The sequence below is a fragment of the Pseudochaenichthys georgianus genome, chromosome 21 (genome assembly GCF_902827115.2).
Source record: "Pseudochaenichthys georgianus chromosome 21, fPseGeo1.2, whole genome shotgun sequence".
Taxonomy (NCBI): Eukaryota; Metazoa; Chordata; class Actinopteri; order Perciformes; family Channichthyidae; genus Pseudochaenichthys; species Pseudochaenichthys georgianus.
Window position 1 is genome coordinate 27596415 of NC_047523.1, and position 15427 is coordinate 27611841.

The 15427-nt window shown below is 40.5% G+C and overlaps 1 protein-coding gene across 2 annotated transcripts in view; it reads left to right on the forward strand.

The window, feature by feature from the left end:
• LOC117467023 (glypican-6-like) overlaps positions 1 to 15427 on the forward strand; it is a 117591-nt gene that overhangs the window by 72444 nt on the left and 29720 nt on the right. The window contains exons 5-7 of one of the 2 annotated variants that reach the window (XM_034110579.1): positions 7968 to 8098; positions 8752 to 8895; positions 9862 to 9891. In XM_034110579.1, the coding sequence (XP_033966470.1) occupies positions 7968 to 8098; positions 8752 to 8895; positions 9862 to 9891 (305 nt within the window). The remainder of the gene's footprint in view (positions 1 to 7967; positions 8099 to 8751; positions 8896 to 9861; positions 9892 to 15427) is intronic. The other variant, XM_034110580.1, reaches the window with a different exon arrangement.

Sequence of the window (15427 nt, forward strand, 5' to 3'; positions counted from 1 at the left end):
GGTTAATATTTTTGTTCTGACCAAAACAAGAATCGCTGAACAATCGCAGCCTCTGAGCGTGGTGAAGAGCACCACTCAAATGTTGACGTAAACAGTGGTCCAGAGCTGAAGCAGTCATATTGCTACCTTTTCTATTCTCATGCTCCATCCATGTGTACAGATGAACATCATCCACAGCTTGCTTACTTCCCGTCCCATGGTGAATAACGACACCAAAGAGATACATGTAGAGCTGTCTGGAATAGTATGCCTGACCTATGGCGGTTTTAGGGAGAACCAAATTCTGCATCATGTCAAAGCAAAGCGTCACTGCATCATGATCTACCTGCCCCAGCAAATCATAGAACACCCGTGCTCGTCTCCTGTGTAGGATGTAGGATGCAGATTCACTGCGTTTCTCTTCTTCAGTCAAGCTGGGGTCCTTGACTCTCAGTTGAAACCTGGCACATGAAGAACAGGCATCTGTGGCAGGATGCCCGAATCCAAGGTTGAAGTGCTGTCGAAACACAGTGTAATACAGGGTGACTACATCATGGTTTTGTTGGTCGAATAGCTCATGCATTCTTTTCACACTGAGGTCACAGGGTAGGTATTTCCGGCCAGGTGCTCCCCTTCTTCCATAATGGCTAGCCTTACATGTAAACGTTTTGATGTGATCCATCACATGCTGCTTCTTGGCATCATTTTCTGCCACCTTACGAGCACCACCCCTGAGTTCTGGTCTAGCGTTGAGTGCATAATACCGTGCCACTCGAGACACACGGTCCTTGCCAATACCTGCAATGACAGAACAATTACATTTTCTTTGTATGTATGTAGGTGTGTTTGTAGTATGTATGTATGTATTCATCTATACATTTATTAATCTATCTATTAATTAATTAATTATGTCATCCATTGCTTCATTTATTAATTCACAGTATCCATTCACAATGACAGATGACATGGCCAAGAAGGGCATTTGTGATTAAGCAGTGCATCAGACAACTAAATAGCAGTTATTCATACATTTGAAATGCAAACCTATAGCCTGATAGTCCTATTTATGTAGCCTATGTATTGTATGTGTAAGTACCTACTTATGCTACTGCCTACTTTTCTACATTAATTAATCTTGCAGTAGGCATATTTATCAAATAACAATGGCAGATGACCAGCCAACTAGGCTAGGACATTTGTGCCCAAGCAATACATCAGACAGCTATAGGCTAAGTGATACTAATTCCTTAAGTAGGCTACAACATGAAAACAAACGAAAAAATAGCAAGAAACTTAAACATTAAAGATTCAAAAGAAAAGCTTAATTGTGCCTTGTTCACTTCATGATATAACCTAGGCTACACATCAGGCTGCATTGAAAAGCCAGTGATGTGCTTGTTGTGAAGTAAGCTGTCATTATCTAGCCTGTGTAGTCCAGCCTATCACAACATAGCGTCGTTTAATGATCCACACGTTTTAAGAGCAGGCAGTCCTGACTCCTGTATGAATAATGTAATTCGTAAATCAAAATTAAACTCACCCAAAACGCTGCAAAAGGTGGCCTTGCAGACAGGAATTTTTGTGGGATGATCTTCGGTCAGCAAATGATATTCATTAGTGACCTCCCTATCCTTCTGCATATCGCTGTTGACAACCTTTGGACGTCTCCGCTGAACTTTTTTGACAGTGATCAGCTGCAAAAGGACTTGATCCTGCTCGATTTTAGTAGATCCAGAGTAAAAACACTGAACGTTTTTTAATAGATCCCCTGGGGTCAATGTGTCTGTGTGACAGAAGTTTGCTTTTGTATGAGAATGATAACAAGCGACAGCCGGCATTTTTCCTCCTCCCGAGTGTCTCATTTTCTTAATCTCCTCACGTACATGATTACATTTCGATGGCTTGCGTTTCTTCCCCACCGCAGAAACCACCACAGGTTCATCAATGTCGTGAAAAATATTCATGTTTTTATTGTTTGTTGAAGTAGATAATGACGAAAGCCGGTACATTCAGGGCAGAGATGTTCACAAGTCTTTTTTTGCAAGTCCAAGTCAAGTCTCAAGTCTTTGGTCACGAGTCCAAGTCAAGCCTCAAGTCTCTAAAAAAATAAAAGTCTCATGTCTCTTCTGGTTGTAATAAGCCTTCTATTGTCTGCTGCTATCCAGTCTGTTAAGAATACTGCACAGCTATATCTAAGAAATTCAAAGCATTTACTGTATTATTATCACTCCTATATCTATTAGCATACAGTATCAGTACTGATTAGTTGTTTGTTATATGATCACTTTAAACAGGCTATTGCAATGCAATATGAGGAAAAACATCACACTTTAGCTAAATGCAAACAACTTATAAGCAAAACACTTCAGAATCAGAAATCAGTATCACAAATACTTTATTAATCCCCTGCAGGGAAACTGTTAAAAGTACTTAAAAGCGGGTAATGATTAACGTTACCGACCTTTTTTATGTCATGTCAAGAGTTGGATGTCAACGCCACTCAACTCAAACAAGTGTGACAAGCAATTCACTAATCTTTTCAAATATTCAGTTACAAAGCTAGTAGCAAGCTAAGTTAACATTACATAGCTGATGCTGAGCTAAACATGTTTGCTAACCGTCCATGCGTTAATGTGACTGACCTCTCCTGGTGAGTTTTCAAGTGCCTGATGAAATTCGACGTTGTTGCGCCAGCATCCTTGATTTTGATATTGCAGACTTTGCCGTGTGCGCTCCTTTTGTTGGGCACAAACTTATCTCGTGCCCTCATTGGTCATGTGCGCGTTCGTGTGTGTTGGAGGAGGCGGGCTCTATAAGGAAGTAGCAGCCTCTAGCAGATTATCTCCGGTTGTGTCTTTTCAAATTCTAGCGATCTCGAGCCGGTTTCTCTCAAATGTACCTACCCCACCTTTAATACGCCAAAAATAGAAAACACAATGATTGTTCACGAGTCCCAACACCCGAGTCCAAGTCGAGTCTGAAGTCTTTTGGTCACGAGTCTAAGTCAAGTCTGAAGTCTCTGTGTGTGCGACTTAAGTGCGACTCGAGTCCGAGTCGCAGACTCGAGTCCCCATCTCTGATTTAGGGTGCCGCCATTATTGTTTACACTGCGTGGAATGCTCTGTGATTGGTTGAAGTGCGTGGAATGGTGCGCTGTGATTGGTTGAGCGGATGTATCGCATTCTGTAGAGAAGGGAGACTGGCGTTTGTCGCTGTTTGGAAAGAAAGGGATGAAACAGGACAGAATAACACGGCGGATATCACGTTTTGCGGAAAATTGAATGTTGACTTTTCAATACCGACCAAATACAATACTGATTTCGGCGGGAACTCATTTTTTTCAAAAGTGGCGTTTATCGCGTTTTGGAACCAAACTCTTCATATACTTTTACTCAAGTACAATATATGAGTACTTAGTCCACTTTTGGTAGTGTATTAGCCTGAATTGTAGCCACAAAACTACGCAGAGCTGCATAAAAATAGACTCACAATGGTAACAAGTGGAAAATAATATTTACAAATGTGTACAATGATTTCTAGGTAATTTTGACTACTCAAGACACATCTTCAAAGGAAGACTGTGTTCATTCTACAATTACATGGGATTAAAGCAAAATGTAGTTTTACTTGTATAATACTTCAATTTTAAATAAAAGACAGTTTGTTTTCTTCTGTTTTCAAATAAACAAAGTATTGGCTTTCAGAGTATTAACCTTGTTTCGGCAAATTCAGATGATAAATACAACTTTGAAGCTTCGGCATAATTACAAGCAGAGAACGGAGTAATTTAACATCACAGCAAGCATAACAACAGCCGGTGTTTCTTGTGAGTGTTTCCCCGGTACACAAACGCACAAATACACAAACAAGCTCGCAAGCTTCCCCCAGACCAGTAATACCAACAAAAATGTGTCTTCGGGTCAATGGGACTGATTTCGATAGAGCAAGTCAGTCACATTTGGTTTAGGCACGAAACATACTACCAGTAGAAATATATTGCTTTTTAAATCGCTCTGTGTCGAATCAATAGATTATATTTCGTGACTATAACAGGAAATGCCGTGAGTGCTTCATCCTCTGAACACCACAGGATGGCGACTGACATAACATAGGTACGCTCCTCTGAAATGATTGTCCCCTGCAATTATTATTATCCCTCATCGAGTTCGCTATTCAGCTAGCTAACGTTAGCTTAAACATACATAACATGCAACGTTAGCCTAATCTAAAATGCTCTGCTACGGTGTACCTTTCATGTGGCTCGTCAGCGCAGACTCTCGCATCGTTATTTTTGCAAACTTTTCAGGAGGCTACTCGTGGGCTTGACCCTCGTCTTAGCCATGGCTTGTATTTGTCTTCTGCTAGCCAACGCTCGTTGAAACTGCAACCTCCTGGCACACAGTCATCTATCACTCTCATCAGAATGCCCAGGTCACACGTAACACAAACACTTGCAGGTCGCACGCATAGCGCGGGAAGGCCGGAGCGGAGATTTTTTATGTAAAAGCGAAGCAATTAAGACTTCTTCCGACTTATTTATTTTCTTTTAATCTAAAAAGTGAAGTAAAGCATTTACAATTTCAAGCACTTTATCCCAAATTCAAGCACCATTCCCAAAATTCAAGCACTTTTCAAACCTTGAAAACACCTCGTACAATTTCAAGCATTTTCAAGGATTTCCAGCACCCGTACAATCCCTGAATATTATATATATAATACGTAACTTGTGTAATCACACACTTAGCGATAGAGAACATAAATAATACCTGGTTTAAAACCAGAGGCGGCGCTAGGGGGTGGCTACTTGGGCATGTTTTCTGAAAAGCCCCGGATGTTTCACTTAAAAAAATATATATATATATAGCATGATATGTCCTCTTTAAGGTATTATTAAGGTAGGGTTAATGTTGCTCTCAAAGTGCACCAGATTGATGCTTTTAACTTCAATATTTTAAAAAAAATCTTCCCGGGGGGAGCATGCCCCCAGACCCCCCTAGAGGAGGCGACGACCCCCCTAAAGGATGTTTGGTCCACCCCCCACTTGTAAAAAAAATAGCACTTTACCCCTGCACCCCCCCCCCAACAACTCCTGGGCTAAGCCCCGGATCTCCTACAATCCTAAATCCGCCTCTGTTTAAAACCCTTTTGTGGTCATACTGTGGAATGAGTTCACACCCTTTATATATACAGTCTATGGTTCACACTGAAACGAGTTCTTCATTCAACATTTCGCGGACAAATGTAAGAAGAAGAAGAAGTAAAAGAAGTAGTAGAAGAAGAATGAAGCTGGTGTGTTTCCCACAGCGAGACACAACAATACTAATTGTGGGCTTATCATGTTGATTCGATCACAACAGAAAGAAAAAGAAAACTCTCGCTCTCTCCAGAGGGGCAGGTCAGCCAAAAAGGGAAAACGGGCCGTTGCCCGGGCAACATTAGCCTGTACCTGTGCACCTCCCTGCACTTAGATATGGTTCCACTGCGGTGCAATTGAAGTACTACTGCAGAACACAATTTGGCGCTGACAAAATCTCAGCAAGCATCACAGGCTATTATATTTTGTGTTAACAAACAGAAGAGCCCTTCAAAGGCTCAGACCTCTACATAATTGGAAAGGAAATTAAGCCAGAGTTGGGGTAATGTTTCTTAGCTCTATTCCTCTGCCATTATGGATCTCAGGTCCCTCAAGATTGAAAAGCTGGACATGCTCAAAGAACTGCAGTGTAATTTCTTAAATGCACACTGTTTGTCTCCAATATCCCCTCTAAGTCTTTGGTAAGCTTTAACACAGAGTATTATTCTCTTTTTTCAGTTAAGCTCCATTGTTTTCACACATGGTTTCCATCATGGCTTTGATTTTTAGAAAAGTATCGGTGTTTTAATAGCTTGTGAACAAATAACACAATAGTCTTATGATGGGTGTGGTGATGGCAGCTGCATGTCATAATGAATATGTATGATATTTTCCATTAATCGGAATTCTGCTTACTGTAGTGTAGTGGATATTAAATACACAGGTCATTGTTTCACTATCAAATGACCTTATTTAGTAAGGGCGTAGCTGTAGAGCGTTTATGACAGTCTGCTGCGGTCTTGTGCTGGGAGGTCTGTGGATGGAGAAACCTCTGATGGCAGATGACTTAAGTACCGTCTCCAGATCTGGGAATGACTCAGTTATGAGTTGTGGTTTAGTGATGTCCAACACCCTGTGGCACTGCATTCAAATTAGAACTGCCATTACAGAGACTTTGGCACATTAGTACAAACCCTGTGGGCTGGACACCACTTTAGTACGGCTTCTGTTTCATGGCCATATCAATTAACACAGTGAACCGCTAAAAGGACAACAGCTTATTAAAAGTATTTCAATCCAAAATAAGTTTTCAGGATTGGCATCGTCTCCTCTGTTTCATGATTGGTTAACTATTTCAAACATTAAACTCCATTAAATGTGTGTGAACGTGTGTTTCAAAAGTACGGCTTACACAATGTATGTCGACAACTTCTATATGTAATGATGTCTGATTTCCATTCTATACAACCAGAGCAGCAACCAGTTAACTGTGTCAGTTTGTATCATTCTAAATTTGTATTCAAAGGATGTTTTTCAAAAAATGGACCCCCCTAATTATTACTATTAGGGCTATGTCAGACTTGTTATTGTTCTTTTATCTCTCTCTTATTGTTCTTTTATCTCAATTTGTTTACACTCTTTCGCAAGATTTTATATTTTACCAGGGGAAAAATTGTCACCCCCTTTTTGGGGAGATTGGGGGTCCCCTGTGCATCAATGCATCAGTACGCTGTCTGTGTTTCAATAGCATGATAGTGTGATAAGTGGAATAAAAGAAAACAAGCAATACAGTATATGCATATATCCAAATGTGTGTGTTTGTGTGAAGGGGTTGGCCCCTTCGCCCCCCCCCCCCCCCCATGCTCTGACTGGTGTCATGTTCCAACCTTCACTTTTAAACTTGTAATGGCTGGTAACTAAGCTGGTGCCTCACTACGCTGCGCTGCTGTGAAATCTGCACCACAGCTGTATATAAAATATTTCGACAGCAACATCTTTATTTTACAAGGTCAGGGGTTTAATTAGAAGTGATGAAAACTATTAGTGACTCGTGTTTAACAAGGACTTCTGGCTTGTGTCCACACAAGGACATTAATGAGCGATTGACCTTATTCATCAGTGCCCACAGGGGATGGAAATATATGCTTCCCTTTCGGAAGTTTTATTAAATCAATGACTCTATTGGTTGCATGTAGCATAACAGCATTGGGTTGACATGATTAAGTTGATCTACATACACATTTCATTTGCCTTAAGAAGCATTCATGCTTAATAAATGTGTGTTGGTGTATTGTGATGAGAAGTTTTAGGTTATTGACAATACAGTGTAGTAACCAGAAGGCAATACACAATACTTTGTTGTTTGAAGCTTCTACTAAAACAATGCCCAAGAAGCTAAGCCTTTTATGATTGTGATGATATCGTTTTTAAAATGTCAGAAGATAGTGAGATATGCTCGTCACCATTCCTCAGAGTGCAAAGTGATATCTTGAAGTTGCTTGTTGTATCCAACTTTCAGTCAAAAGCCCAAAAGTAGTCAGTTTACAGTGATATGAAATGGAGATAACCAGTAATCCACATTTGAGACACTGGAACTAACCTGGGTGTTATTGCAATTTGTTATTTCGGACAGGACAACAAACAAATACATATGAGGTACACATGAAATGCAAGCAATTACTCGCAGATATAGAAAACACATGCAAATACAGCATCACTGTAAATGCACACGGCTAAACTGAGTGGACTTCACAGTAACTGCAATATTTGAAGTCTTGTTTCTGTATTGGAGGGCTTGACCAGTGCCAGTCAATGCAATACAGTGGATGTATCTTCAACTGATTGTCTGTTTGCATCTCTCCTCTTTTCTTCCCTCCATCCCACACCCCACCTTTTTGTACCACTGTTTTGACAGATGCCATGCTGCTGGTGGCACAGAGGCTGGAGGGACCTTTCAACATTGAATCTGTCATGGAGCCTATTGATGTCAAGATTTCAGAGGCCATCATGAATATGCAAGAGAACAGTGCCCAGGTCTCCTTCAGGGTATGTCAATTAGGTTTATTTCCATAAGACACCTCAGACCGGCTGCTGAAGTCCAAGTTGAAGTAAAACTGAGAGGGAAGCTTTCTTGAAATCATACAGGGCTGTGTCCAAGGTGTGTAGTACAACACGTGCTAATTATTTCCAACTATAGGTCTTGAGTTTGAATTATATGTTTTAATTTTGGTCAGATAATCTTAGTTCAACTAACAGTAGTTAATGTGATTCCTGTGTTTTACTGCATTTTTCTTTGCCCACAAAATTGTAGTCAGAAAGAAATAAAAATGTAGGTGGTTGTGAAGATTTTTTTTCTGCCTACGCAGTTTTGGATGCCTGTTCTTATTCGAAGCTAAATGCTCCGTTGGCTTTTCCGATGCAACAGATGCAGTTTTGTTTATGGTTTTAAGTATATGTGGTATTTTCCCAAAAGGCCATAAAAATGTAACTCTATCATCTTAAATAGCATTGGTTAAAACTCCTAGTTTAATTTTCTATCAACATGGTTACCTCAACTTGAGGAAAGCACTGTCATACGGGTAATGTGAGAAAAATGCTTCATAAGACCTTAACAAAACAGGATGTTTTTTTTTCTATTTTCCGCTTCCCAAGTAATTTAAACCCCTGACAATTGAGTGCCCATGTTTTTGTAATTGCAGGTTTTTCAAGGCTGTGGCCAGCCCAAACCCGCAGGAATGACCAGGTCTACCCGCGGTGTTTCGGATGTGTTCAGCGCTCGCTTCAGGCCCTACAGCCCAGAGGAGCGCCCCACCACTGCAGCTGGCACAAGCTTAGACAGACTGGTAAGGAGACTGAGTCAGTGCTACTGTTTTCAGGCAGACGCTGCTTCAGTGTAAACATCATTTGTCTCTCTGACTTGACACCGTTGATTAAAGCTGTAGATTTGCCGTTGTAAGCCCCTGGAGCCGGAAATTAATTCTTTGTACTTGTCCTCCATTCAGGCGCCTCTATCGATTTGTGTTTGTTAATGAATCAACAGCTTTACCCCAAGAGGGCAGTGGAAGGTGTGCTGCGTTCAGTGCCCTTCTCATCTCTGTGTACTTGGCAAACAGAAAAGAAAGGGATGAAAGAATAGATGGATGGATTTTGTGAGGCTCACCATAGCAATTGTTTGCTGTTAAGCATACCTTTATTTTCCATCAGATTAGCTCTATGTTTGTTGGATTTGATCTTGATACATGGATTTCCATTTCAAACAACCTTGAAACCTAAAATGCTGCATCAGGGTAAAGGTTAACACGGAGCTGACAGACCAATTCAGCTGAGAGACAGTTCTCATCATGGATTACCTTTGCAGCCACTCTGTCCTTCCTTTCTCCCCTCGAGCCCTTTTCTAAGTAAAGTGTTTAGAGCTGCTTAAATCAGAAACCAAAACATATGTTTTTTCCTTTAATTACCTTTGAAAAGTAACAAATAGGACTAATTCAGTTTAGCGGGAAGCAGTCTCTCCCACATAGTTTCAAACATGCTAATCCTAGCATTGTGTCAGGTTAATAATGTGTTCTTTAGTTAATGAATACGTCATTTGAACAGCAGCATTTTTTGCCATCTGGTTTTTTGAATCCCATAACAATTTACAAATGATGTGTTTTATTCAATGCTAATTAAGCACATCTATTTCCCACACATTTGTTACGTCTCATATACAGCAGTTGCCTTTTTAGTGTTGTATGTCCGTCAATGATTTCTTCCACCTACACTGAATTAATGAAGACTTTCTGTTTCCCTGCCTTTGTGCTGCAAACCAGAGGATTGTTTGGAAAGCGATGCAACACAGCGTAAGGTTCAATGTTTTATAATCATTACAGTTGTTGTTTTCTTTGCTGGGATTATTGTCTAAAACTGTTTTATGCAATGTGTCAAAGCACAAAGGATGTTTTAATATTGTGTGGTTGGGGATACATAGAAATGTGTTCTCGCTGTTAGAGTTTGCAGCAAACAAACACTGTGACCTGTAAATGTCACTCGTAGTTTCATTTCCATTCCACAAAAGGTCAGTGTCACCTAGTCTCATAAGGTTTCCTACTTAGGAGCATTTTGTTTGTAATTTATTAGGGGATCTACTACAGGAATAAGCCAGACCTCGATTATAGCGGCTGTGGTGTAATATATCATCAGAGTATCAGCTGTTAAACACGGTAGTTTACAGTCAAGCCGCTTACACCACAGGAATTGTTGAACACAAGCCATGGTGTTCTATGATTACACTCTGCATGTCCAACACATAACCGTTGTCAAAAACCGTCATCTATTCTAGACACATCCCAGACGAAGACCCTTATTCTCTTAGCTAATAGAGCCAACTTCTCGAGGAAGCCAACCAATCAGCAGATGAGCGGCTCCGTCAGCAATGGCAGAGGAGGGAGCTGTGAAGATTTGGTAGGGGAGTGTTGAAACCAGCATCTGCTGTAATGGTACAGTGAAGTGGGAGCTTCAGACTGCTCATGAATAACTGGGCAATTAGCCTGGAGATTCACACAAGATGAAGCTCAGTGACAGGAGCTTGTTTTTACATGCCATAACCAGTGTTGGGTGTAACGCGTTACAAAAGTAACGGAGTTACAGTAATATATTACTTTTTGCTGTAACGAAGTAATGTAACGCATTACTTATGAAATGTGGGTAATTATATTACCCGTTACTGTAAGGGAAACTTCTGCTGCAATGGAGAGTCAGGACTCAGAGAGACACGGGACGAGCAGGAGTTCTGATGTCAAACACTGGTAGTTTATTACAAGCATCGGCCGGAGAATTCATATCACAAGTCACAGCAGCAAAAGGTTCTGACTGCACGGGTGGGTTGTCATGTCAATTCTGATCAGCCTATCTCTTGATAGACCTTTTAAACTAGTTTACAGAGAGCTAATCAGCATATTGGGGGAAGGTATACGTGAACACTGAATCACTTATCTGACTCTATGGCTCATAGACTGTATACATAAAGGTCTGGCTGCGTGCCTGTGTGTTTGTGTGCTGTATGCGAAGGGCGCTAGGACCGCTCAGTTGACAGGGCAGGCACAATGCTTGCACGTGTGTGTGTGTGTGAGATTTTCTCCGGTGGGCGCGGCATCATTGTGTGTGTGTGTGTGTGTGTGTGTGTGTGTGTGTGTGTGTGTGTGTGTGTGTGTGTGTGTGTGTGTGTGTGTGTGTGTGTGTGTGTGTGTGTGTGTGTGTGTGTGTGTGTGTGTGTGTGTGTGTGTGTGTGTGTGTGTGTGTGAGAGTCAGCTGATTGCTGGGAAAATGGTTGGTTGAAGGGTAACATTAAGTCTAATAATGATGTACTGTGCATGTTCACATCATGTATACTTTGCATTACTTAATAACATTTTTCAAATATTTTATTTTTTAACATTTTGGACAAAATAGCCAATTGTACATCGAGGTGCCCAGATGTCCCTAGTGCCCACCTATCCGATTTGAACATGCTGATGTACAATGTGATGTAGTAGCCTAATGCAGGTGTAAGACCATTGTGTTTGTATTGTGTTATAGGTATGCATAGTTTTCTATGCATTTTGAGGGTTTTGGGGGGTTTGACCCCCAAAAACATTTTCGAACCCTAGGGGCTGGCTCCCCCAAAAGAATGAAATAACATAACCCTAAAACCAAAATATAGTAACAAAAAAAAGTAACTAAATCTGCCAGAAACCCGAAAATCTTCGCGCACACTCGCACGGGGGACACATGCATGTGTCCCGTTTCTCCATTTCTGGAAGTTGGCAACCCTACACAGCAGTGACACACATTTGTGGATAATCATTTATACGAAAATGGTTAAAGCAACCATCACTCAACGCCAGCAATACTGCATCTACTGCAGACAGTAGCAACAGGTCGGATGGGGACATCACGTTACCCTCCGTTGTGGACACTAGCTTACTTCCGCCTGACTCGCCGCCCCCGGAGCAGCAGTCTTCGTCGCCCCAAACTAATGTTGCAGCTGAAATGTTCTCCAGGTCACAAAGTCAACCTCACACGATGATGTGAAACCAGTTTTCAAGCACAGTAAATATTCTCTTCCCAGAGTATATGATGGGACCAAGGTGATGATTTAGTACATGGTTTTAATAATACTTTTGCTTTTCAATGTTTGCCATTTCAAACCATGAGCTGGTTTAAATAATATTTTCCTTGATTTACAATATGTTCTCATTTGTGTTATCAGTACAGTTTTGAAGGTTTGGTGCTTTTCTTTGCCACAGTCCACTTTGGACTGTATGAAATATTTCAGGATTGCACTTTTAACTCACTTGAAATGTTCTCACTTGCTTGGTTTCAAAACATAACAAATGCCATCATGTGTTCATTGGGGACCATCAATGCTATTTTTCATTGCTGTTGCCGGCCACTATTGCTCATGTAAACCGACTATTGCTGCGCCCCCTGTAATCTCAGATTCACCCTGAGTCATTTTGTTCTGGAACCGGGCCTGTACACGGCCACATACTAAACACACTACAGAGCCCATTCCGTGTCCTGTTATTGTTTACTTCCTCTCTGCCTTCTTCTGGGGATTTATCTGACGTCCAGCACTCCGTCTTTTAACCTCTTTTCCTTTCTCTTTCTTGATCCTCCTTAGCAACCTTCATTATAGTCCTTGACAGTGGTCTGTACTGTATTAACAACGTGTCACATGTTAAGAAGTTACAATCAGAATCCAGTATTCAACTAACCCGTGTTATACAAGTTGTTAGTAGCCTTAAGGGCCTACACAGTTGTTATGCTATACCACATTGCCCTTCACTGGATGTAGAATGAGCTGCACTAAACTACATTTTAGCATTTAAAATACCTAGCCATTCTTTTGCGGTTATTTTGGTGAAAGTAACTCAAAAGTAACTAAAGTAGTGTAACTCATTACATTTCAGAGACAGTAATATTGTAATGTAACTTATTACTTTCAAAAGAGAGTAATAAGTAATATGTAATATATTACAGCTAAACACCAAAGCAGAGCATCGTTAGCATTGGTTTGCAGGCTTGATCCCATTGACGTATATTCACTTTGGTTTAAGCTCTGTTTTTCTTTGTCTGCTAACTACTGAGAGCATATCCGACTCTAGAGCTGTTAAATGCTCCGCAATGTTCACAAAGTATCTCAAAGTATGCTCTTTTGCTGGGACAACATTGTAGAGAACTATAGATAATTAAAGACTTGTTCATTGTAAACAATTGCCTGGTGCACAATAGGATTAATTCATAGAATTAAGTTAGTGTGTTATATGAGAGTGTTACTCGGTAGCATTACACGGTTAAATCATTAATGAAAACTGGTATGCTGAGTGCTTGTGTGGTTATATGTCGTGATTTCAGTAAATGAACAGTACTAGTCGGCATTTCGTTTTCTAAACTAAAGATGATAAAACATATTATCCAATAGTGAAATATAACCTTTATCTTTTTAATGAATCATGTTTTGGTAATAATAAACAACTTAAATGGCAGCTGTGGTTTGCTTAGCTGACATTGAATTACAAAAGGCACTCTTCTGGCAATATGTCAACAGGCTATTTCAGGGTGCTTCTTTACTCTTGTTTGAACCTTTTAAACTGTTTGACATTTTCTTTTTGATAGCATTGAATTACGAGAGTTGCAATCATACAGTATGTGTATAGATACCACACACATCTGCTGTGAAGTCACTCTTGCAGCTTACCTCCAGCTGTCAAATATGTCACACAATAACATTGAACATATTACAGACAAGCAAAGGCATGGCAGGAACACACAGAAACATGTCCTAATGCTCAAATGGCTAGTTCACATGAGGAAGTCTTGAGGAAGTTTCCACTATACCTCCTGCTAAACTATGAACCATCCAGATCTCTCAGGTCTTCAGGGACTGGTCAGCTTTCTGTCCCCAGAGTCAGAACTAAACATGGTAAAGCAGCGTTCAGTTATTATGCTCCAAATATCTGGAACAAACTCCCAGAAACCTGCAGGTCCGCTGCAACTCTGACTACTTTTAAATCCAGGCTGAAGACTTTTCTTTTTGTCGCTGCTTTTATTTGAACTATTCATATCTTAAACTGCACTGTAACTTTTATCCATGTACTTTTTCTTGTAATGTTTAATTGAACTATTTATATTTTAGACTGCACTGTAACTTTTATCCATGTATTTTTTTTTCTTAATGTTTATTTGATTAGCTTTTCTTAATGCTTAATGTCTTTCATTTTTTTTTTTTTTTTTGTAAAGCACTTTGAATTGCCTTGCGTTGAAAAGTGCTCTATAAATAAACTTGCCTTGCCTTGCCTATACCTTGAAAAATTGAGGAAAATTGCACTAATGGACTTTTTACAAAAGAGTACAATGAGTCAGGCAACATGCTAAATATATCAGTTTATTAAACACAGCATGGTCTACCTGATCACTGGTAATTGAGTGTGTGACAATGCTAAAATCATGTCTTTCCACATGATTATGTGTTAACTCTTGGTCACTTGAAGCCTGCACCGAGTGGTCTGAGCCGTCACATTAGCTAATTAAGAGACTGAGGTGTTGTGGACCAATCAGTAGTCACTCATATTTATGATTTAAAGGTCCCATCAGGTACCTGGAGGCAAGCATTTTCTGCTGATTTTACTCAAGTTGCATCAGGATACATGCTATTTATTGTGTGGCGGATACCCAAAGAGGTACGTAGTGGCAAGCATCACATGCATTTCCCTTTACAGGGGGTTGGGTGGCTTGTATATATCCAGCGTGGACTAAATCCAGAAGTTCAGATGCAGGTTTTGAGCAGGTGTTGGGGCTTGTTACAGAAATACCACAAACATACCATAATTTATAGGGACTTTTTGTCAGTGACGAAGCAGCTGCTGCCTGTTATTGTCCATGCCTCTACTCTATGCTGTACGCTCAGAGTAGCTGTGAAGGTGTTAGTCTGCTTACCCATGCCATCACTAATATGACAGCATTTATGTTTTATAGTTTGTCTTGCAGCAGACATGACTGGGTACATCTGTGTTGTGCCGTCCACATTTACAATCGGGCACAACATAATTAACTGTGACAGCGACAGCCTTGTGAGAGATGGCAATTTTTAAGGTGTCTGGATTAACCACAAGTTTCAGAGTCAAACAATGTGCAAGGGAAGACAGGGAGAGCCTGCATTCATTTATTGTGTTGCCTATGGAGAAGCCTGGAGGAGCGAGCCCACCTCCAGCTCAATGAGCCATGACTGTTTAATTGCCTGACAATCTGTCGGAGCACACACCCTCAAAGCTCTTAGAGAAATGGAGATTTGAAAGTCCAAAGAGGGGATAAAGGAACAACAGACTGTCAAGCGCATTATATGTTGTACAAAATTCG